Genomic DNA, 25,025 nt, shown 5'->3' with positions numbered 1-25,025 from the left:
ATCCCAGGAAAAGAAAGACTTTTAGATCTAAAAACTGTTCTCAGGAATGGCATTCAGTGAAAAAGCTGAAGAGAAGGAGTTAACTGAGTTAACTAGTTTAAAGGTGGATAAAAGCACACATGGATTTCATGCAAGACATTTACGGAAACTTCCTCAGAAGAGATTTAAATCAAGGATCTTTGGGGTTAACTAAGTCCTGTAGGTTAACAATAATGAAATGAAAACTGAGATTGGTTTAAAGAAATTCTGGAGAAAATTATTAAAGTAGTGGTTACTTAAAAAAAAAAAAAATAGGTTAATGAAAGCATGGAAGAGGGTTCATAGTAGTATATCCCAAGGCTCAAATTCTCAACAGACTGATGCTTAGCATTCATTAAGAATTTAATGAAGGGATGGCACCTAACAGACAACCATAAATATGTCAGTATCAGTGAGAATAGAAATTTTACCAAAAGGACTGAAGAAAAAGTTGGCCACACAGAAGAAGATGAATTTTAATTTAGACTTTCAAGATAATTTAAATTTAACAGAACAGTCTAATCTACTTTTGCACATTGAGTTGCTTAACCAGTTTTTGCAAAAGTCTGATATTTAATCTACCTCTCTGTTTCTCTTTTTATCCCCTGACAGCCTAATCACTGTTGGTTGCATTTGATGGTGCCTGAATTTTCAAAGAGTCTACATTATCTTCTACAGAAGTTTTCAGATATTTCAGATATGTCTGATGTTTTAAGCAACTATTCAATCATCAATAATCTCACAAGGATAATTAATGATCTTATGGCATGTCTAGCTTTTGATAAAAATAAGGTAATCTAATACAGAGTTTCTATTTTTATGCTGGATATTTTTATTTGAAGTTTCTGTTGCACGGTACTCAGTAATAGTTTAAAAATGTCCAAAGCTTCATTAGATTTGTTCTCATTTCTATTCCTGTACAACTGAAATCTTTTAGAAATGCACTTGAGTACACTGTGCTGATGCTCACTAGTCATTATCTTCTGTTTCAAAGGAGAATGGCTTACAAGGAATTACAGTATATACAATGAATTGTATACATTTATTTAAGTAGTCAAAAATGTAACCGTCATCCTTAACGTAATTAATTCATTCTGGTCTGTTTGAAGCAGGCAGAAATCTTCCTTGTGCAGCCAGCTTAACTTACTCATTTTGCTAGTGATCCTAATGTAAATTTACAGATTATGTGGTTGAAGCTATTAATATGCTCTTAATATGTATCACAGTGTGTGAGGCTCTGAAAGCTTCACCATCCTTAAATGAACTTTTTTATACAAAGACACAGCAAAGACTAGAGGATATCGGCCTGTTTCCATGTGTTTCTGGATGCCAACACCAGCTGGAAGGATTCCAAGAGTCTCACTCAAGAGACATCTGATTCTCTTGGGTGAAAATGATGGGGAAAAATTAACTTTCTAATCCCTTAACCAGCTCTAACCAGTCTATCAGTTATAAAAAATAAGTTCTGTAGTCGAAGCTTTTGTCCCACTGAACAAAATGGCCAAAATCCATCATATTCTTTAGGGCAAGGATTTCATCTTCCATATAAATTTATTTTTGTCAAGTCCTTAGCTGTTGTAATTGTACCTTTTTAACATCCAGAATGAACCAAATGGACTAAAGTACTCAATCTCCTTTAGAGTGTTATAACCTTATAACCTTGTCATATATATTGGCATTATATTGCTGAGACTATTTAGACATTCCCTACCTTTCCATTTCAAACTGAATTCAGTCCAGTCTTCAATGTATCTCTTTTTTTTTGTTTATTTGTTTTTCTTCCTATTTTTGTCCTGATGAGTCAAAGCACTCAGCTGGGATGTGGTTGGGAAAGCGGAATTTTATTTTATAGAATGAAGAAGTAAATATCCTGTAATTCAGAGAAACAACTAGCTATTGATTTCCTCAGAGAAGAATGATCGTAGGTGTACTACTTTCAGCATTAAACAAAATATAATTATGGAGCCAAAACTAGGAAGTTTTCCTTAGTACATATTTAACCCATGCTCTTACCACTGTCCTCCTTGGCAGTACAGAGTAACCCCAGGGCAAATTCAACCTGCTGGCATAAGAAACAGTTCTTATGAAAGCCAATGTGTCATAAAAAGAAAAAAAGAATATAACCATCAATGATCTTAACATGAACCTCACTCTTGTTGTTTAGTCCAGCATAACACACTTGTGTGTTAGACCTCAGAGTGATTTGGCTTCCTTGTTTATAGTCCTGCTCTTATTTTTAGGTACATTATCAGGGATCTCAGCCTGCTTCTGTGCAGGAGTGTATCCATCCCAGCTATTGTATGCTCTTCCCTGTACTCTTATGACAATAGCTATGATTGTGTTGTGTTCCTGTGTTCAGATTAGAAGAATCATGTGGAACATTGCAAAGTAATGTGAAATCAAGGTAATTTTTTTAATGAGGGAAAGAAAAAAAAAAGTCTCTTCATTTTCAGTGTAGGATGGGAGACTGCCTTTCATTCCTTGGCAATGTTACAACACTGGATTCATTATTTATTTCTATTTGCAAAGCTAATTTGAAATCCTCAGATCAGGGGGCCTGTATGTTTTATGAAGATTGTATACAGCAAATTTGGTCTTCTGCAGGTTAAAAATTTAAACTATTTTGTGTCATCTTTGGATATGTTTATCAACTGTTGAGGTGCTGAAATGAGCATCTCTCTTGGCCTTCTTTCAAGCTGAATTCTATATTTTACCCTAGGATTTTGTAAAAGAAAATGGTCACCTTTATGAAGAAGGTCACTTCGTTCCTAAGGATTTTTTTAGTCACTTTAATAGTACCATTGAGGTCTACAGGGAGTTTGCAGACACGTTGGATAAGAATGACTGCATTCTGCCTTCAACAGTAGAAACACCAGAGAATGGTAAGATGGCTCTTATTTTGGGGTACAGAATCTAAGTAGATATAAATGGGTGATTTTCCTTTGATTTCAGAGATGCTAAGCATCTGATGCTGTATCTCCATGTCTCCTTTTTACTGCCAGTTGAAATTACTACCAACACAGGAGCTTGTATTCTGCTCTAAGTCGAATTCTATCTGGCAGTAAAACTAGTGCCATCGTTCCTAGTGACATCATTCTTTAATGTAATCCAAATAACCTCACAATACTCTGCTCTGTTTCTTTTCATCCCAAATATATCCTGAAGTGCCTTTTTACATCGTTCTTCTTCTTATCTTCTATTAATGCTCTATTTAATTTTTATAAGGCAGTAAAGGAGCCTAAGATTGCACTCCTGAAAGGACAGGAAGCTAGGACGAGTTGTAAATTGCAGCAACCTCCATATTCGTCCCACCTCTCTTGAAAAGGGCCATGTTTACTTCATTTAAAAATTTTAACAAGCTCAAGTTAGGCTCCTGCAGTTCATTCTCATCCTTCCAGTAAATTGAGTTTTTGTATTCTCTTTTCTTTTACTCTCTCTAGTGACAGGTATTAGCTTTTTAATTAGGGCAACGTATTCAGTTGCACAGTCACACCAGTAGTAACTAGAAGTAGATCAGTGCCATAACCTAAGAACTTGTTTAAAGCAATTGCTTTTCCAGAACAGCTATTCAGCAGCAGCTCAGTGTGTAGACACATCTGCCTCTTAATAAGACTGCCTTTTTTGGCTTAATCCACTTTATAAACAGCCCTGTAGCCAGATTTTTAAAACAGCCCTATAGCCACATCAGAGCAGCCCTATAGCCCATCATCTTCTATAGAGAGAACTGTATTTTAAGTTACATAATGCTGACACGCTCATTTTCTATTTAGATTCCAGAGTCGCTGTCACAAAAACATTTTTGTTTCCTCCTGTTGCTGCCAGCTCCCTTAGGAATGACAGCATTGGCAGTAACACTAGCAGTAACAGTAAGTACAAGTGATTGAATTAATATATGTGTCTCCATTTTGTTCTGGTAGCTGGTTGTTATGAGATCTCAAAGGAAAAGAATGTCATTAATTGTGCAAATTAATGGGAAGTTACTTGTGCCTGATGGTGTACCATGTGTTTCTCAGCTGTCATACCAAAATGCAATGAACTTATCTAATCAAAATTTAGAGATGCTATCAAGTTACAATGATGTGACAGCTCTCTACAACTTGGAGAGGGCAGGTCTCTTCGTTTTGGCTGTCATGAGGTCTCACTAGTCATATGGCCTCACCAAACTTGGCTGTCCCAGACACCTCATTTTAACTCTTAGAAAAGAAAGTTGCTCTAAATGAACACAATAGCTCTCCTAAATCGAGCCCAGGGTACTCACGTGGACAAAGAGGTTGCCTATACATTGCATTTGGAGAGTAGTGTCCATACCAAGCTTGACACCAAACCTGAAGACAGTGCCGTGCCCATGTTTGCTTGCTGTAGTCGCAGTAGGGCCAGCTCCACAGTCAGCGTGCTTTCGGTTGAGGTCAAGGACAAAGCCACTACACTTTTGGCAGGCTGTAATCCTCTCTGGCATAGCCATCTCCGTGTTTCTCATCTGTCGTGGGCAGTGTATTACGTGACTGATCACTGACAGATAAGAGAGCCCAGAATTACTGCCTTCAGAGCCTCAACATTACCCATCATGAGGCCAGAATCTGAGGTGAAGAGAAACAGCGAAGTTTCAGATGCTTTTAGTAATATCATGTACAACAAGGTAAATATTGTCTGGAGCTTTCCATGTGAACAAAAATAAGGGGATTTTTCTGAGAGGTTCCTGAAATGGTGATTAAAGCCAAACCACGTTGTTGTTTCCATTGGTTCTGTTTCCCAGACACATCAGGGTGTGTCATGGTTTGAGCCCAGCCAGCAGCTGAGCACCACACAGCCGCTCGCTCACTCCCCCCCGTCAGGACAGGGGAGAGAACTGGAAGAATGAAAGTGAGAAAAACTCATGGTTTGAGATAAAGATAGTTTAATAAGCAAAGCAAAAGTCATGCACACAAGCAAAGCAAAACAAGGAATTCATTCACCACTCCCCCTCGGCAGACGGGCGTTCAGCCATCTCCAGGAAAGCAGGGCTCCATCACACGTAACAGTTACGCGGGAAGACAAAATGCCGTCACTCTGAATATCACTCCCCAGCCCCCCCTTCCTTCGTCTTCCCCCAGCACCTTATATGCTGAGCATGACATCATATGGTATGGAATATCCCTTTGGTCAGTTTGGGTCAGCTGTCCCGGCTGTGTCCCCTTTGAACTTCTTGTGCACCCCCAGTGCGTATCTCTTTTACAATTTCCCCCTTTCACTTCACAAGCATCCATGTTATCTAAATGTGTGATGTTGAAGTGTGTGGCTGGTACTTCTCATGCTTCAGAAAACCTGGGCAAGGAGGCAGCCTGATATAGCCTGGTGGGCATGACGGTAGCTCCTGATAGTGGGACAGATACTACTAAGACTGAGTTTCTTCTCATGCTCCTTCGTTTGGAAACATGTAATCTAGTTATTCTCTGGGATTTTATGACCATGCATGCTACCTCTTAGCTCACAGCTGCTGTCACATTTGAAGACCTTCCTGATTGCTTTCTAATTAAGAGAATGTCTTAAGTCATCATTCCGCAGAATCCTCTGAGTAGAAGGTTGGAACAAAAAACCCCTTTGACTCCTGGCTGCCAGCCTGCCTCTCTGGAAAAGAGAAGTCTCACTGCCATAAATTCCTCGCCAAGAGGTCACAGAGCTGGCTGCAAATAATCTGATGAGCCCAGGACTAATTATGAGGCACCAGGAGGAGGCTGAAGAGCACATACCTGTCTCTCACAGGTCTGAACATGTGATAATTTTTGCTGTCGCTGCTAGAGGAAGAATATTCAGCTGCAGCCTGAAGCAATGGGAATGGATCTTGGAGCCAAAGACAGATAGATTACAGGAGTAGTTCAGATGAAAGGAGTTTGACCCAGTACATTAACAGGAGGGATGCAGGGCACCACAGCAGAGTGTGGCACCTGTGTCTGTACTGTGGAGGGGAGTACAGAACCAGGTTTATTAATCTAGTTTTATAACTGGAACTGATAATCAAGTAGGAGAAAAGCCTAATTAAAATAATGCAGTAAGTCAAAGAAATTGCTTGGCTGGCCATATGCTGTACAGGTGTGTTTTAGCTGATTATCATTCTCTTAAGCAATTTATTGGAAAATTGGATATCAGTTAACAGCCTTATCTAGAAATGACATGAGGACTGCATGTCTGGGGCTGGAGACAGTTTGAACTCATAATCAGATTAAATTACATTAACTTGGACATTGGATGCTGACTGGTTACACTTTAGTTATTTGTTTGGAGTTTTTTGCAGGGAGGGACCTGTGGCATCTTTATTGGTATCTCTGTCTTACTCCCTGAAAATAGTCTTCAGTACTGATTCTAGTTTTGTCTTGGCTTTTTTGCTGAGTAAGTTTTCTTTTTTACTTAATCCTACCTTCTTGGAAGGAACAACAATGAATAAACCCTATTACTTCCCATGTGAAGGCTCCCCAGCACGGGGGACCCTGCCTCCTGGCTTCAGTACTGTTCTCAGAACAGTACCACTAGACTCAAGTTTCAAAAAGGAAATCTGTTGGAGAAGAGGGAAAACCTGAAAAAAAAATCTCCAGACACAAACTACTGCAATTTTTTTTTTAAATGATCCTATTTAATTTTCAACAGTTTTAAATTAAACTATTAAAAATTAATGGTTTCTAGACCATTTGGAAGCATTCACTGTTTGCAAAAGACCCCCTCTAGATTCATAATAAATTTTGAATCTATTAATGAAATCTGTGTAGTCAGATGACTTGAACTGCTCTTAATTCTAAATTCAACTTAGACAAACCTGAAGTACATTGTCTAATAAAATAATTTGTGAAATAATTATCATAGAAATTGTATATAATATAAATTAGGTCAATTATTTTTTTATGTTGTTGCCACATTTGTTGAAAGAGTCATATTTCATTACTTCATTGTTATTACACAACAATAAAATGAAACTACTGTAATAGAGTAGAATCATGACTATATCTACACCAAAAGTCTTACCCCAACTAAGTGTAAAATGGAACAATTATCCTGTTATTTTTTTTTTTTTTTGAATGGCAATAGTGCTGTTTTCACCCTTGTAATGTTGAATGTAGATCTGTGGCATGTTCCCACTCCATCTTTTCCTCCATAATGTTCTCTAAAGACCCCCACCCCCAATTTATTTGGGATTGTTTGTTTTCTTCTCTTTGTGTTAGATCACTGTAGTCCAATTTAAATTCCAATTAACTGTTTAAGTCCCAGTCTCATTGCTGTTTCTCTGGATCATTATACCATGCATAGTCTAGAGAATTCAGATGAGAGAGTTCCTATGTAAAGTACAAGTGCCAGGGTAAGAAGTCTTGAGTCCTGATGTCTTCTTTCAGTGGCTGAACCAAACAATAGGAGTCTTTTTTTTCCCATCAGATGAATCTCATGTTGCTCTGATTAAACCTTGAACTTACTAGCTGTTACTAACACTTCTCACTCAGTTTAGTGCCATGGTATTATTTATATTTTCATGGAAAGTTCAGTGTTGCTTTCTTCCATTTTTGCTTGTAATTTCCTCACAATAATTTAGTTTTATTATTCAGTACTGAACAGTTCAAAGAACGTGTAAACACAGAAATCTTTATAACTGTTTTTAGGAAGAAGTCTACTTCTATAATTAAGCAAAGAATACCATTGTTTAGTTCAGTAATTGCAGAACAATATGAAAATGTTCACCCATGGCTTAATGCAATTGGTGTTGCCTTGTGTGCCTTGGTTCCTTTGTTCCAACTTTGTAGTTAATGGAAACCCCTAATGAACAGGTGAGGGCTGCTCTGCATTTTTATAGATAAGGTCTTGTGGTAATTGTGTTGGAGCTGAGCAGAGGTAAATTGAAAATTCCTTTGAGACATATATGGCAAAAAAATCGAGCCAGGGCTTTGAACCACAATTGCTTGCTGAACCTACACACATGGCTCAAGGTGGAGAGCAGCTCAATAACGTCATTGTGTAGCTGAGTGGCTTTTAATGTAAATATATTTTGTTCACAGCTTAATATCCCAATGCCCATGAAGATTATACATAAATCTATATCAGATGAGCTCACTTCCTAGGGGTTTCTTCCATAAGGTGCAGAGTGAGAGCTCTGAGAGGTGCTGTCTTGCTTCTGCTCCCCTTTTGCACCTTGCTGGAAAGAGTTTATTTTAAGTGAATAACATACTAACTGCAAAGCCAGCAGTTCCTCTCGCATTGCCCAAGAAGTTCACAAAGTTACTGATACACCTGGTTCCTCCTATTCCTTCTCCTACTCTGCTTTTACAGCTACTGGGAGCGGGAATCTTTCTGTGTAGAGCTCTTAAGTTTCTAACAGAGGAAAAGGTCCCTGTGAAAGAAATAAAACCTATTGGCAGCCATCTTGCTTTCCTTATCTCCCTTTTTCTTCATTAGGACACGTGTCCCGGGAGGTTCTCCAGACTGAAAATTCTCCAAGCTGTTCTGGTTTAGATGTTACTGTAAATAAAAGGCACATGAAGAAACGTGCCACGACTCACTTCATTCTCTCCAGATCTTTCCAGAGAGTTTTTTCTGGACTTGAAAGTGAAATTAAATAATCTGTTGTTGTTTGCTTTTTAAGCTAGTTATGGGTTACTTAACTTTCAAATTAATTCATACATTATCAAGTTATGAAAAAAAAAAAATCTGTTGTCATTTTTAAAAAAGTAGGCTCGGGAGGCTGTCACAATTTGTCTGTATTTAGGTTTTGTCCCTGGGTTGCAGGTCCCCACATGGAAAGCTAATTATGAATTCCTTTCAGTCTTCCATAGATGCTGAAGGAAGCATCTGCATTGGAGGTATCTTCTCAGAAATCAGATTTTTCCACTTTTAGAGACCTCATTGTAAAGGGAGGTTTTCTGTTGTCTAAGAGTCTCTAAAGTTTGTGAAAAAAATGGTAAAAATGAGAGTGCTAGACAAACACTGATCACCCTGCATACAGAACATTTCTCTAGAAGTTTATGTAAAAATCAGTATGCTTGTCATTTCAGAGTAGGCAGAGGATTTTTGAGGTTATACACTCTACCATAACATGTTATCAAATAAATTATGCTCTATATGAACATAATCTTTTCTTGTCCTTTGATTTTTATTTCACTTTTTATTTTTTTTCTGAAGTTTGCAGGGCAGAATCCAGAAAACATGACCATTCACATAGGATTTACATAATTCAGTTATATAACTCAGCGGTCTCTCACTGGGAAGAATGACTAATGGTATTAGGCAAATCAGTGTTGCATTTTTCTAGAGCATGAGACCAATATAGGAATTTTCTTCTGAGAATGTGCTGAGAATACAGTTCAGATACAGTAATGATGGGAATTCTGAGATGTTCAGGCTGTCCCTACCCCACTTGAGTTTGTCCAGATTTCTTGAAGGTCAGTTCTGCAAGCAAACCTCCTCTATGCCTAATCTGCGATGCACAGTTTGAGAAAAGAAATACCCCTCTGGTTAATTTCAGCTCTTGGTTTCAAGGTCTGAGCAGAGGCAGACTAATTGATAGCCTCTCTTTTTCACCTCTGTAGAACTTTGTCTGCTATCTTTCCCTTCTCCCCTTTAATCAGATTTTTTTTTCACGGTAATCTAGCATTGATTCTGCTTAACTGATGTTTCCTTGTAGTGTGCCAAGTTTAGCAGATGTAAGTAAAATTCAAACCCTTATAGTCAGAACCTAGAGTTTGTAAACTGTGTATGAGATACAGACATATATAAGTTTTCTTACTTTTTAGTTCTGTCTACCGTGACTCTAGAAAACACAGCTGAATTTCAGAGATAAAAAGAACATTTGTGTAAAAACTTGCAAAATGTCAACCAGAAAATCTCAGAGAGTTGAAAATTACTTGCTAGTTAATCATGAGAATGCTCCTTTCTAAAGTGTTTTCTTAGAGGCTGTTTAAAAATGTACTGAATTCACATTGCTTGACCCAGTACATCATACTGTACGTGCTTAGACATTTGCTGTTTGCATGAGTCACACAAATTTATAGTGCTATCAGTCTATTTTCATTTCTGTATCTAATCTCCAGTGCTTACAGTTTGGTTCTTTTCCTGTAATCTGCCCATACATCCACCATTTGAGCTGCAGACACCAGATCATTAAATGAACCAAAACTGGGTGCATGGTGTCTAAACTAGCAGTCTCCTGTGGCTCACTTTGCATTTCAGAAGGGGGATCCCAGAGTGACTCCATAGGACTTTTCACATCCTGCTCTTGACTGAATAACTGGAGGGACACATTTTATGTCTCAGCATGCATACAGCTTCTGTGAGAGGAATGGAATTGCTTGTGTACATAAAAGACTAGGACTGAGGCTCTTCTGTATAAAATGTAAAAAGCTATCAATAAATGGTAGCAGCAAAATAACACACCAGTAGACTTCAAGGTACAAGGGTTTGATCTTACTGAAGTCAGTGAGACCTTTCCAGACAGACACTAGAAGTGAAATCAGTCAAGCTTATTTTGTTAAATTAACCTCGCTCGAGAGGCTTCACGTTGGTCATCCATTAGTGGCAAAGCAAAGTGTCTATCTGCAGTCAGTGGGATGTGTCTTACGGAACTTAAGCAAATGCATGAAGTGACAGATACATTCTCTTCCAAAGAATTACTTTGTGTTACAAAATAAGACCTTTCAAAATTGATAAACCCAAAACTGTGAAATGTCGGAAAGAGAAAATTCTCTACAAATGACAAAAAGAGAATTAGTATTGGAACTATTCAATAATTTCAGAAATGGGAGGAGCATCCTTGTGGTCAAAATTTTCCTGTGAGATTTTGTATGAAGTGCACCTCTTGTACACAGCACTTTGTGGTATCTGTTCTGCTATTTAAGATGCTGTTAGGTAGGTGGTGCATAAAAGTGCTCTTGCCCTATAGATAGCTTTCTGCTATAAATTTGTCTTCACTAACAAGAACATCTGTAATTACAGAAGAGGCACTTGGCTTCATTAACAGCTCCAGTCTGCAAGGGATCAGCATAGCACTGACATCATTGCTGTCTCTTCTTATTGGCTTTATTTTGGGAGCCATATACTGGAAGGTAAGAGATATTACATTTAATTGTTTACATAGTGATACTACATTTCATAGCTATGGGGTGGCAGAAAGAACAGAACCATTCTGCATTTGAAAGCAAGAGACGTCTCTTTTGATCTTCATTGAACTGTGTGACATGCAAATATAAATATGTTGTCAAATTCTTGAATTCCACCACCAAAGTGCAAATCCTGTCTTATCAGCATGATAACTCTCTAATTGGAAATTAAAAGCATGGGATTCCCTCAATTTCCTAGTTCTCCTATTATATCTTGAGAAGAGGATTCTTCTGCTTTTGCCCCTTGTGCCCCTGCCTACAATACAAAGGCTTTGATAGTAAAATTATACCAGTATGTTAGAGTACAAGATTTGGCCTACATTTTCCAAGATTACTTTGATACTGAAAATCTGAAGCAAACTGAAACGTACAACAATTATTTAGGGAGTTGTTAAAGAAAGCTTTAGAATATTTATATTTAATGCATTTTCTTCCTAGAAAACACATCCCAAATCCAGACCAGAAAGTGATGAAACTACACAGTGTCATGACGGTCAAGAGGAAAATGAGATAAGGTATATTGTTTCACTTTATATACGTATATAGAAATGTAAGTTTATTTTTGAGAGCTGCTTCCTGAAGGTTTCTCTCTAGCTCTTAGACAAACACAAAAAACCCAAGTGCAAGGTCTTGCTGTAGAGGCAAAATATGTACTTAGGGTGTGTCCTTTAAAGGAGCTTTTAGTTTAAATATAAAAATTGATATGGAGGGGATTTCTGCATACAAAATTTTATTAAAGGGACATTACCTTTACTTTATCTCTCACTATGAGAAAGGATTGCTGACACCTATAGGGGAAGCATAAAAAACCAAAAAGTGAATTGTGTTTTTTGCTGTGTGGTGTAAAGCTAGGTTGCTACTATGTAAATAAATAGAAAACAATGTCTTTCTGGCTGTGCTCCTAAATCCTTCTAAATTTTTTTTATATTAACATTTTTTATGTTCTTTCACTTTTTTACATTCCCCAGGGTATGTGCATATAAGCATTTATGTTTTCCAGGGGTTTTTTAATGTTCAAAAAAAGTTAATGACAACTCATTCAAATCCTAATAACTTCCTAAGGTTGTCCTGAAGTGATTCACAGCTCTATTCATACTTAAATACTGCTTTATCAGATTTTTAAGCAGAAAAAAATCTGTATAACTCAGTCAATCAAATATACCTTAGAAATAACAGTTGAAGACATTCAAAGCTACTTTGACATGACTCAGGCAAAGAAAGTCTGAAATTCAGAAAAGGACTTAGGGATATTTTAAGTTAGGATAGTTCATGCTAAAGCATTTTGAGAGTATTATTTAACCTCATATTTCAGGATGTTGGGTAAAATTTTAACTATGAGGGATTAAGGGAAAGTTCTAACGCAGACGGCAGAAGGACACATCTTACCCTGTAGGGTTCTGACACTGTGTGAAATGCCTGGTGCTGCCCACTGTTAAAGGCAGAAATAGGTGAGGTTCTGATCTAGCAGTTTGGTCACAGGAGCTGAAACTTTCAGTGTTTAATCTTTCTAGAATAATACATTCTTAAAACAAATTTTCTTCATGTACAGTACATAGAGTGGAAGACTCTGTATTCACCAAGTATGTTAGTTGCTACAAACAATTCACCCTACACCTCATCCTCACAGGTATTAAAACTTGGAGATGGAACATGCATCTTCCTTTTTACTTCATAGGAATTATAATACATTGCTTTATAGCTACTGAAAAGAAAAGAGTAAAGAGGAAACAATTATTTAAATACAGGAGATGGCCTTAACAGGAAATTCAAACAGGTTACATTCTCCATCGGACATCTTCTTAAATAAATGGCATATGTTTTTTTTCTCCCTCCTCCCTGAGAAATTTCTAATATTCACCTATAACTAGGAAGACCTAATAGCAAACATAAATTCTGATACTTTGGGTTCCTTTTAGTGTAACTAACTGATAAACCCTGCCATTCTATTTCTTTGAAACACTAGGATTGTTGTAACAAAGTACATTTTTTCTTTTTTTTTTTTTTTTTCCCCAGTATGTTGCAGCAAAAAGAAAAGGAACATCTACATGTGTAGCTGTTGCTTTTTCTCCCTCAACACTGTTACTGTTTCATGTACTGGTAAGTTGTTACAATTGAGAGTCTTACCATAGGTTTAATAATTTTTGGCTGCTAAAATACCAGGTGATTCAGAGACCACCTTGGGAAAAAAGTAAAATAAAACTTGTTATGAGCAGGCTTTGTTTGTACCTAAGATCTTTAGCAGCTAATGTAATTAATCCTTTATCATTAATTTAGGCATTTGACTTTTAACCTGAATGCTAAAAAATAAAATATGTCAGAATTCCAAAATGAAGGACAGCTACTGCTTCTCCTTTTTTGGCATGAGAACCAATATGGACAAGTCTTCAGCTGTTGTCCTATAGCTGTTTCAAAGCAGCGTGACCTAAAAAACACACCCATAAACTAGCAGGTGAGTGTAGGAGAACAGACCAAGTAGAGCTGAGCTTCTATTAATTCTTGCTTACTCAGCACAGTTTGCAGTCTCAGCAGTCTTATCAGGTACATCATTCTTGCTTTAGTGTGTAAGAATGCGCAGCAAAGGCAAATGAGTTTCCTCAGTCCCAGCTGTCTTCTGCAGAATGGTGCACGTGTCTGGCAAGGGGCTGCTTATTGCAGGAGTTGTGCTGTGCTTAACCCTCGGCATCTCTGGCGAGTGTCTGGAAGATTCAGCCAGCGCTGAATGCTTCATTTGCATAGAATCATAGAATCACAGAATGGTTTGGATTGGAAGGGACCTCAAAGATCATGTAGTTCCAACCCCCCTGCTGTGGGCAGGGACACCTTCCACTAGACCACATTGCCCAAAGCCTCATCCAACCTGGTCTTAAACACTTCCAGGGATGTTTATTTTATATCATCAGAGGAAAGAGCAGCGTAAGAGTGTAACAGGTAATCCAGATTTTGCAGTTTGTCCTGTAGTGGTCACTGCCAGGTGTATTCCAGAGAGTACGTTGTGATCAAGTTAGCTACAACTTGAAAGATTTCCAGTCTCCTTAACTGGTTTTTTCTAATATCTGCTCACCGAGAAGGGAAATCATCACTGCATTGGACAAGTCATTTGATTATTCCAAAGATGTAAACTCAATTTGGTATTGACTTGTCCAGATGACTTCAAAGGGAAGTTTGCTGCCAGAGATTGCCAGATACCAAAATGCACAAACATAACAGTTCTGTAAAAGCATGAGAGTTGTTTCATCACTGTAGATGACATCAGTGAGCTTTTGCAGGCAAATGTGTTCTTGGACCAGGAAAGTACATCTTATTACAATATTTTCTCTTTCACAATAAGGGAATGTCTATGCAACTGTCGTCGAATTTATCTGTTTCCAAAATTATAAAAATAAATGTCTATGTTCTATTCTGTGAAAAGCTCTACTGTTTAGTAATACAGAGAGGAAAATTAATCAGCAAAATTATAATTTCTGGTTTTCTCTTCAGGCAGGTAACAGTTCCATGTTCGCTTCATAAATGAAGCAGCTTTAAGCACATTCGTATTCCTTCTGGAGTGACAGACTGAGTCTGCATCTGTTGTTGCTGCCCATGACTCCATACACATGATATAGAAATGAGGACAATTTGTGTTCGTTACTGTGAAACCAACACTGAATTGAACAACGACAAGAAGAGTGTGCACTTAGCAGGACTGTATCTTATGTGAATATCTACCTTGTGTGGCATTTGGGGATTTTAATTGAGTTAACACTTGCAGCTGACTCTGGCAAACAAAGTACATGTCCTGAACAAAAAGATTCTTTCAAATGCCTCCAACTATGTGTAATCATTGAAAGTCATAAATACCTTTGCATCCTTAATTTAAGTTCTGTGTCCTCTACCTTACCTTGGTGTCTTCAGATGGAGTTCTCTGAACTGACATAAAATGCAGAAATGGATACAGATAACGTACTCTTCGATATTGTATATAAAACTTGAAAGCAAAGTCATACCATGGACCTGTGTTCTAGCCTTTTACTTATAAGGAACTGTGTTTATGCCTGGCAAAGGTCGTGTGTACAGCAACATGTGGTCTCTGTCGGGTGCCAGGTGGCTGGGTGCCCACCCCAGAAAGCCTCAAGAATTCATCAGCGTTGGTGGTCTCTGTTCAGGAGAAGCAAATACTGGATGAAGACAAAGTAAACAAGAGGTGAATGTACCTCACGGAGCTTCGAAGCATTGAGAGTAACTGCTGGGTATGTGAACACTGGTGAAATTTCCGACCATGCCAAGGGAAGGGAAAGTAAAGAGTCTGAATTGCGTTCAAACATCAGAATAAAGACAAACCCATGAAATGCATTTTAAATGCTCAAGATGCATGCCATTGATACCTTGTCTTCAAATGTATAGCGTAGAAAATCTGAAAGATCCTGAGAGTGTATTTAGCTTTTACTTACATCAGCTGTAATTAATGTTTGCGTTGTGTTTTAAGTGATTAGTAAGCTTTAATATCCTGGCATTCTCCACTCTTAAAGTTAATTCTCTCAAAACAAAAGAGAAAAGCTTTGTTTCCCACTTGTCTTCTGCATCTATTGCTGTTATAGCATCCATGGAATCTGTACAGGACTGATGTATAGACATGCATTTTCAAGTAAATCCTAAAAATACCATGGTAAAAGTCACAAGTGTAGTTGTGCATCTTTTCATCTTGGCTCTTTCCAGATAATGGGTATGAATTATTTATCTGTTTTTACTTCAGAAGGTAAAGGTGTCACTTCAGATGACAAACTGTCATCTGTCATCAAACTGACCAGGTCAGCAAGAGTTTTAGCTTAAGTAACTTGAAAACTTAAAAAACTCCACAAACAAACAAACAAACAAACAAACAAACAAAAAAACCCACCACCCTTTTAATGCTTTGCATCTAGTTGGAGTTCTCTTTACTAAATTTTTAAAGAATACTTGTGTAAAGTTTAATCATCTGCTGTATTTTCTGAGAACCATGCATAAAAAGAATATGACATACATATAATGTATACGTGTGTGCGTGCATGCATGTGTGTGTGTATATGTGTGTGTGTGTGTATTATTGGTAAAACTGATTCATCTTTCATGCTTATCAAAAAAAAACAACCTCAAAACCTTACTATGTTTGATGTCAGAGCTTACGTAGCCACTCTGCATGGAATTTTGACCCTACTGAGATCTATGTCGAAACTTCTTGTGAATTCACTGATACAAGGATTTGGTCATGTGGAATTATTTTTTATTTATACCGAGGCCTTTTTGCATTTCCTGGATGTCAAAAACAGGTCCTCAAGTCCTGCTCATCTGGTATTAATTAGCATAGTTCCATTAATGTTAACAGAGCTTTGGGGTTTGCATCATCTGAGGAACTTCTCTTAGACTAGCTCAAAAGAAGCTTAGTGTGAGAATTAGTCCTTCATTTTTATTCAGAAGATGCTGGAGCACTCACCACTTAAGAAATAATCGAAGTTGCTCAGCACTTCTAAAAAGCAAGTGCATTCCAAATTTTAGCTCTGCAAAAAGCAAACAACAGAATTCCCCCTTTGCAGCTCAGTCTCATTTGACATTGCGTAGTTCTTTACTCGCAAAGCCCTGATATTTTGTTTTTCAAACTTATTTAAGACTTACCCCGAAAGAAATGTCAGCATGACCTAGTTGATGGGAAATTTGCACCTTATTGGTAATGCGGACAATAACTGCTTACTGGTTTTGACAGAGCGGAAAAGTATCCACAGTAAATGGAAGCAATTATCCTTACACATTTTACAAAAACCTTAAATACTTCATGTTGCTATACAATACATTCTCAAAGCAAGCTTATGCATTTGAAGTTTTACAGTGTTTTTCTTAGATTCAGTTAAACAAAAGTCTTGTATTTATTAATGTTCTTTGTTCATAAGAATCTTAGTTTTCCTAAATGCATTTTTTTCCAGAAAATCAAATACACAATAAGGTTTCACACTGGTGTGCCCCAAATTATACTTTGATATTCAAAATGCATCATGTTTTAGGCTCCTTAGTCTACTGTTCAATACTATAAAATTTATCAGTTACTGTTCAATACTATAAAATATATCCGTTGTAAATTGAAACATACATTAAACCCAGATAGACTGCTGCAAAATGTTCACCTTCCAAGCGTAACATCTTAAAATAGTAGCTAAAAGTCACTTCCAAACAATGTCAGATACTTTAATCTCTTCCATGGAGCAAAGCAAATTTAAGGCTACATGAGAACAGAAAGAAAATTCATGTATAAACCTTTCAATTTCACATCACAAACATTTTGAATATGCACCAAAGTAGTATGGCACATGAACTAGCAGAACTGTTGTTGGAGCTCATGGTCTTCCTGTTCTCTGCACCTCCTTTTGACAGATCTGAACAAAATCTTGGGTGCTCTAAATCATTTTGCAGAGCAAAAGGACACTTCTAGACATTTGTGGATACAATGGGTGGCATGGCACTTGGAAATGCAATCGTGAAATTATTTGAAAGTTTCTGTGCCCAATTTGTCTACCCTCTGTGGAGGCACTTACTTTGGATGCAGTGAAATTTTGAAAGACTACTGACTTGTGAGACATCTTTGAAATCAATGGAAGTAGAATAAGTTACTGTTCAGTGAGAGTATGGATGGCAGAAATAGTCCTTTAACTGCTTTTTTTACCCAGTTGTAAGCTATTTAACGTCTGAAGAGTGACCAGTTTTTTAGTCTGCTTTTTGCGTAGACGGAGCCCATGCATTGAGACAGAAAATGAACACCCTTTCTCTTAAAATGAAATTGGGGAAAAAAAAGTGTTGTATTTTCTATACAAAAGTCAACCTGGTTTTTTTTTGTTTTCATATATCTGTGGTTTTGTGAGAAACTAACATTTTTAGGTTTCCTTTGGAGTAGTTGAACTTTGCATGCAATTAATAGTGGCCTTGTGAGAATACAAAGCAGATGATAGTGATATACTGAGTAATGCAATGTGCTACTTTAGATGTGTGTTTACTTGAATAAATTAATGGTACTTATTTCATGACAAGGTCATTTTATAAGTAAGCTTATAAAATGTGCTATGCTCTGGAGTCAGTGTGTGTACAACCTGCACATTTTTTAGATTCTGATCTTCACCAGCTGTTTTTTTCTGTTGCTCTCTCTTTGTAATATGCTGAAACTGTTCAGTATACACAGTACAACTATTAAATTGAAAAGCTAACTGTGTATATAAAATACAGATATTTTGAGTTAGACTTACATTTAAGAATTATCCAACATTCTTCAGTTCAGGAATCTGATTCAATGGTCTATTAAATGCAGATCTACAGTAATGGTGGCATGTTGCTATTATGTTATCAAATTGATGGAACGCAGAAACTTCAGACTCTTTAGTGATAGAGACACAGACATTTGCTGGTTGTATCATGGGCAAATTCATTTATTTCACTGTAAATGTCAGCACAGTCTTGCATAGTTACGTTCTGACTGAAGGTAATCAACAAAGTTTATAAAATGTGATGTGTCTGTATATATGTGTCCTCTTAAAGATAGATGTTTTCCCAGATCCTTTTTTATACCAGTTCAAATTTGGAATTTACATTATATACATATACTTTATTGTTCTAAATAAAGATATTATGCACTGCCAAATAATTAGTATATTGCATTGTGTCAGTCCTGTTTAAAACCTTAAGTCCTACCATCTCCTAGAAGAATTTTCTGTAGGAATGTATGCTACTAATGCAGATTCCTTCATAATACATTTCATTCTTAATCATGCATTTTGAAGTCTTGTGCCACCAAAGTATATGTCCTCATTATTAGCCTTCAGTGCTGATCCATTGTGTGTCTGTGATTATGAAAATTATTCCAACTTCAGAATTAAAAGTTTCTTGTAGCTCCTTAATGAGCTTAAATTTGTTTGTGCCCTGCTTTAGGTAATTTTTCACATCTCATTCTTGCTATTAACTACATTTTGGGATTTTAATTTAATTTACCACTGAAAAGTCTGAATGTTGTTGATGTGCTTCTTTTGCAGTAAGTGGCATTTACCAACTCAATAATTTATTACAAATAATGTTTTTTCAGCTGAGACAGGCTTTTCCCATAAGGATGGCATCCTTTCTTTCAGGTTTCAACAGTTTATTGTGGCTTTTCAGTAAGAAGCACAGGACGTGGGATGAGTTTGGGAGGAAAAACTGAGCTGCACAGGGAGCTCTGGCACGTCTCTGCTCCTGAGAAGGAATGGAAGGATGCCAGCCTAAAAGGAAGATATAACCCTGCCGTGGCTTTCAACCTACCTTGGAGAGAGGTAAGGAGCCTTGGAAGAAAGAGAGGAAAAGCTGCAGTAGATAGATATAGGAGATTTACAAGTAGGATTGAGGTGCAGACAGGACTGATGAGAAAGAGCAGAGACCCGGGTCAATGGGCTGGGAGACAGGGGAACAGGATTTGGGGATGACAGAATTTAGGGCATGGACAAGAATGAGAGCTGTGGCTGCTGGTCTGGACACAGCAAGAAATGCAAAGCTGATGGGCTTGAAGAAGGCCATGAAGCAGTGGAGCTCTGCACTGATGGTGTAACAGAAGTCATGCCCTGAGGAGCAGCACTGATGGCTCAGGTGAGCCAGAGGTGTGATGGGCACTCAATTCAGGTAGAGCTAGGTGAGCACCATGTAGCTGCAGAGGTTTGAGATGCGCAAACTTCATGTGGAAAGCAGCATTAATGCAACAAAAAGGAGATGGACTTGACCTGAAAGTTCAGGAATGCAGAATTAACAGCAGGGTACCTGGAAATGAGATGTGAGAGCTCTTACCTGAAAAAACAACTCTCTGAAGTCAGGAGCTGGTAATTGGTAATCTGGTTCAATGTCCAGATGGAGATCAGTGACAAGTGGTGTCCCTCAGGGGTCTGTATTGGGACCAGCTCTGTTTAATATCTTCATCAATAACATAGACAGTGGGACTGAGTGCACCCTCAGGAAGTTTGCCGATGACAATAACCTGTATGGTGCAGTCAACATGCCTGAGGGATGGGATGCCATCCAGAGGGACCTGGATAAGCTCGAGATGTGGGCCCATGTGAACCTCATGAGGTTCAACAAGGCCAAGTGCAAGGTCCCGCACATGGGTCAGGGCAACCCCTGGTATCAATACAGGCTGGGGAATGAAGGAATTGAGAGCACCTCTGTGGAGAAGGTCTTGGGCGTACTGGTGGATGAAATGCTGGACATGACCCATCAATGTGCCCTTGCAGCCCAGAAAGCCAAACGCGTCCTGGGCTCCATCAAAAGAAGTGTGATCAGCAGGTTGAGGGAGGTGATTCTGCCCCTTTACTCTGCTCTCGTGAGACCCCACCTGGAGTACTGCGTCCAGCTCTGGGGGCCCCAACATAAGAAGGACATGGAGCTGTTGGAGTGAGTCCAGAGGAGGGCCACAAAAATTATCAGAGGGCTGGAGCACCTCTCCTATGAAGACAGGCTGAGAGAGATTGTTCAGCCTGGGGAAGAGAAGGCTCTGGGGAGACCTTATTGCAGCCTTTCAGTACTTAAAGGGCTTATAAGAAAGATGAGGACAAACTTTTTAGTAGGGCCTATTGTGATAGGACAAGGTGTAGTGGTTTTAAACTAAAAGATTTAGACTAGATATAAGGAAGAAATTTTTTAGAATGAGGATGGTGAAACACTAGAACAGGTTGCCCAGAGAGATGGTAGATGCCCCATGCCTGGAAACATTCAAGGTCAGGTTGGACGGGGCTCTGAGCAACCTGATCTAGTTGAAGATGTACCAGCTCATTGCAGGGGGATTGGACTTGATAACCTTTAAAGGTTCCTTCCAACCCAAACTATTCTATGATGCTATGAACTATAACATACACAGATGGAGTAAAGGGTAAGAGTGAAAGTCCGGGAAAACAGATGTAACTCTTCAGCCAAACAGACACCACCATAATGTTTTTGGTAGTCTGACTTACAATTTTTGGTGTCTAATGTAATGCTGACTAACTACTCCCCACTACCACCACCACTTAATCTCAACCCTGGAGACAATGTGCTAAAGGATCGAGAGAAATATTTACCTTGAGTATTCCATTTTCAGTGTCTCAAAAAAATTTAATATAAACATCTCATTCAGTGGACAAAAATAAAGGCAATCTTTGTCCAAGGCATGGAGAGCACTAATAATGGCATTTTCCTACTTCTGTCATGCAGAAAAACAATGCTTATTATAATAAACTACTGTTTCTTGATAGCCACGCATTTGAACAGCTTAACACTTCTGTGAACTGACAGTATTTTAGATCATCTGGATATATGCCCACTCCGCATACACTCCACATTACACTCCAATGTGATTTTATTCCATGTTAAAAAATGTGCGTTGCTAAACATATTGTTGTCCAAAGTTTCTCAATGGTAATACATAAGATGTTTTTAGTTTTAACGAGATGGGTTGTTACGGGATTTCACTCTACCTTAACAACTTATAGAACCACTTCCTTTCTACTCTTCATGTAGCCATTGATGATAAATTTTCTTCCAAGGTTCAAACATTTCTAAAATGGATTAAGTTTCCCAATAACTACACTGAAGTATATGCTAACACAATCAAGTTTTGTGTTGTTATATACTTAAAGGGAATTATTATGTGCTGGTGCATAGTAGAAAATAAGGCTAAATTAAAGCAGAGTACCAAAATTATGAAAAGTGAGGGAATGGAAGTTTAGCCCTCTTTTTGCTCTGCCATATCCTGAGGAAAGTTATTTCAACACGTAACAGGAAAAATCCCAAATGTGATTATAGTTCCCCTGAATTGTGACCCTTTCTGCAAGATCCCATGATAAGCAAGCAGGAACTAAAAATACAGATTAGACTTTTTCCAGACAGACGTGAGCCTTGGGCTTCTGGCCAGTCACGAAATACGGGGACAATTTTCACTCTTTTTTGGCAAAGATATTTTCTTGAGCTCATGGAAAAATATTCGACTGAGATCACAAAAGCCTCTTTGTTTGTCACCAGTTCTGCTGTGCAGGATAATAGCATGATAGTAAAATTGGCCCAATTAGAGTAAAGAAGCTGCAGAGCAGAATGTATAGCTTTTGTCAGTTTAAGTGACTACCCCAAGTGACAGAATGTCATCTTAGAAATTTCACCTTGTCATCTCCTACATTGTGATTGATGATTATTAGGACCCCACAGGTTATTTAATCTGTCATGTTCTTAAAGTTAAATATTTTAGACCTTCCTTTTTCGCAGCAATGCTGTCATCATTAACAAAACACAGAACAGCCTTCACCTTTAGAAATGACAAAATGGGGATGTGTCTCAAAACCAATTAATAGCATCAGTGAAGGCAAAGACATAGCATCTTTTGACTCTCAGCCCTGAGAATAATGCAGTGGGTTCTTTGGTGCGATTACTCCTTTGCCAGAAGCTGAGAAGAAAAGTATCCCATCGACATGGTGGTACCACTTGGTAGTTTGTTGTTAAGTCTTGTTTCATACTGTTCCAGAGGAATCCAATTGCCTCAGTCCATAAGCACTGTATTTTCTTGATTTTATTTTAAATGCTTTAACCTTGGGATCAAACAAAGAGTTGTGCAAATGAGCAATGCTGTTACATGCTATAATTGGTTGGTTACTCACTACATTTCAAACAGAATCACTGATACACAGCGAAGTTTTAAGCAGGCATACTAATGTATGTGTAATGTAGCGTGTGCACGTGTGTGGGATGGCAGTGCTGAAGGGGTGTGGAGGACAAGGCGGTGTTTGGATTTAGCAAACTTTACAGGTAACTATCAGTGAACTTCAATCATACACCCTGAAGGAAAGGCTGCATGTTACAGAATCTCTTCACAAATCCAACCTCTGGCGAGAGTGAGCCTCAGGATTGCCAAGTCCCATGCGCTGATCAAAAGGCTTGTGGGGCGCCCCACCCTGCTCCAGCCATCGGCAGCTCAGCACCCTCACCCTTCCTGCTCCTTGGCTGCACGTGCCAGAACCACACATACCTACCATGTCCCTGCGGGCACTTACAATGAATCCATCTATAGTCCCATATAGGCCACCAAGGTTATTTCAGTGAGAGTCAAAATCTGGCTCTGAGTTGCATGACTCAGACAGCTCTTCTGCATTTCAACCTGGACCATAACTGGAAACTCCCCAAAGCCCCTGGTGTCCTCTCTTGCATACATACACCTTTGTGTCCTGTGGCTATCCAGTTCCTCCTTCAGCCCATACCCTGATTCCTTGTGCTCATTGAGTCATACTCTGCAATTAAAGCCTCACGTATCCCTGTTGCGCTTAGCAGCCCCTACTATTAGCACAGGCAATAAACATTTGAGTTAGTATTTAGGAAGAAAGCACTTCAAACTGTTTAGCAAAAGATTGGACTTCTGAAATTGTCCCAGATGGCTTAATCTCAAAAGTTGCTGTATTTGTAACTCGGATGAAGGCTGAGGTCACCAAGACCCGCAGATGTGGACATGGTACAGCTATAACTGGTGTACTGCTAGCCTGACTGCAAAATGTACTACACAGCTGTACACATGCAGGCTGCGAGCACAGACACTCCCTGGGAGTTTTTCCTCAGACAAAAAAAAAAAACCCAACACAAGGTTATGCTGCATAAATATGTTAACCCTGTTTTCCTCTAAAAATATTTGCCCTTCAGATTTAAGATAGCAACAGCTGGTCAAGTTAATCGGATGCTTGTTTGTGCAATCGGTTATCCTAGGGTTCCTATTAATAAAACTGCCTGAACGGACTGACTGAAATCTAACCTCTCCTTCTGGTGAACCTCTCTTGTTGGTCTTGCTTAGACCAATTATAGCCTCATTTTGCTGGGTTTCATCTTGCTACATCCCCACCACATCCTGCAACCCTTGCCTCTCCAACCACGAGTCAACTCAAGCCCCGTGCTCTTCTCACCCTTAACTCCGTGTCCATTACCAGACCTTGCTGTGTTGACCAAGGCTGAGGAGCAGCACATATTTCCTGATCCGAGATATGCGGTGCACCTGGCCTGGCACTGCGTGCACCTTCTTATGGCCATCCAGGCTTGCATGCTCTGACCAGTCAGACACCAAGAGGGAAGCATACAGCCTCAGAGGGTAAACAGTGTCCACTGCCTCTTCACCCCACACCAGCAGCGCTGCTCCACAGGCTGTGGGAAGCCATGCCATGCCTGTCTTTAGGTTCCCTCTGCCCTGGTCCCAGGAGAACTGCACTATATTTTGCACAGCAACACAGATTCAAAGGGAGAGAGGAGCACAGCCTTGCTCCCAGTCTACCAAGCAGGCAGTTGAGAAGCCCTTTATTTCATTTTCCCTCCTTCCCAGGCAAATGCTTTAATGATTAAGCTATTGAGTAACAGGAGGAATATGCATCATTCTTCTTGTGTGCAGTGATGGGGAGGCAGGTGCCTGATCCCCAACATTAAGAAGAAAAAAAAAAAAAAGAGCCCAGCATTTCTAAAGAAAATGTAAAGATAAGCAACAATGCAGGAAGTCAGTATGACTGAAAGCAGCCTAAGATTGTTGTCAAATTTCCTGATGGTTTTGTAAATATCATGTCTAAATATCATGACAGTGGCTTAAAAATAAACTGCAAAATTTGACTTTGCTACATTTTTAAGATTAGAAGAACGAAATAACTCTGAGAAACTGTACAGTGGTAAAAAGCTAAATAGCATTCAGAAAAATGGTAACGTTTTAAACTATACTAAATCTGCCTAGCTCTGTATATAGTGACAGTGAGCAACCCAAAAAATTAAGAAAGCAACATCAAAGAAACAAGTCATGTTGTACAGCAGCTCTGCACTCAAGAGATCAGGTTTTGGAGGTTTTCAGGTCATTTATTTTTTAGAAAAACTTATTTCCATGTCCTGGAATTCCATAGCTTCTTTGGAAGGACCGCATAAGCA

At 38.6% G+C, this 25,025-nt stretch overlaps 1 protein-coding gene across 2 annotated transcripts in view; it reads left to right on the top strand.

The window, feature by feature from the left end:
- The window catches only part of KITLG (KIT ligand), a 53,864-nt gene extending 38,096 nt beyond the window's left edge, over positions 1 to 15,768 (top strand). Inside the window, exons 4-10 of one of the 2 annotated variants that reach the window (XM_075748254.1) lie at positions 631 to 810; positions 2,738 to 2,900; positions 3,789 to 3,884; positions 10,957 to 11,066; positions 11,559 to 11,635; positions 13,134 to 13,217; positions 14,598 to 15,768. In XM_075748254.1, the coding sequence (XP_075604369.1) occupies positions 631 to 810; positions 2,738 to 2,900; positions 3,789 to 3,884; positions 10,957 to 11,066; positions 11,559 to 11,635; positions 13,134 to 13,173 (666 nt within the window). In that variant the 3' untranslated portion in view covers positions 13,174 to 13,217; positions 14,598 to 15,768. The remainder of the gene's footprint in view (positions 1 to 630; positions 811 to 2,737; positions 2,901 to 3,788; positions 3,885 to 10,956; positions 11,067 to 11,558; positions 11,636 to 13,133; positions 13,218 to 14,597) is intronic. The other variant, XM_075748261.1, reaches the window with a different exon arrangement.
- Positions 15,769 to 25,025: the final 9,257 nt, after the last annotated feature.

Source organism: Balearica regulorum, chromosome 1 (assembly GCF_011004875.1).
Source record: "Balearica regulorum gibbericeps isolate bBalReg1 chromosome 1, bBalReg1.pri, whole genome shotgun sequence".
Classification (NCBI taxonomy): Eukaryota; Metazoa; Chordata; class Aves; order Gruiformes; family Gruidae; genus Balearica; species Balearica regulorum.
The sequence above is the reverse complement of the archived record's forward strand: the minus strand, read 5'-3'. Positions and strand labels throughout refer to the sequence as shown.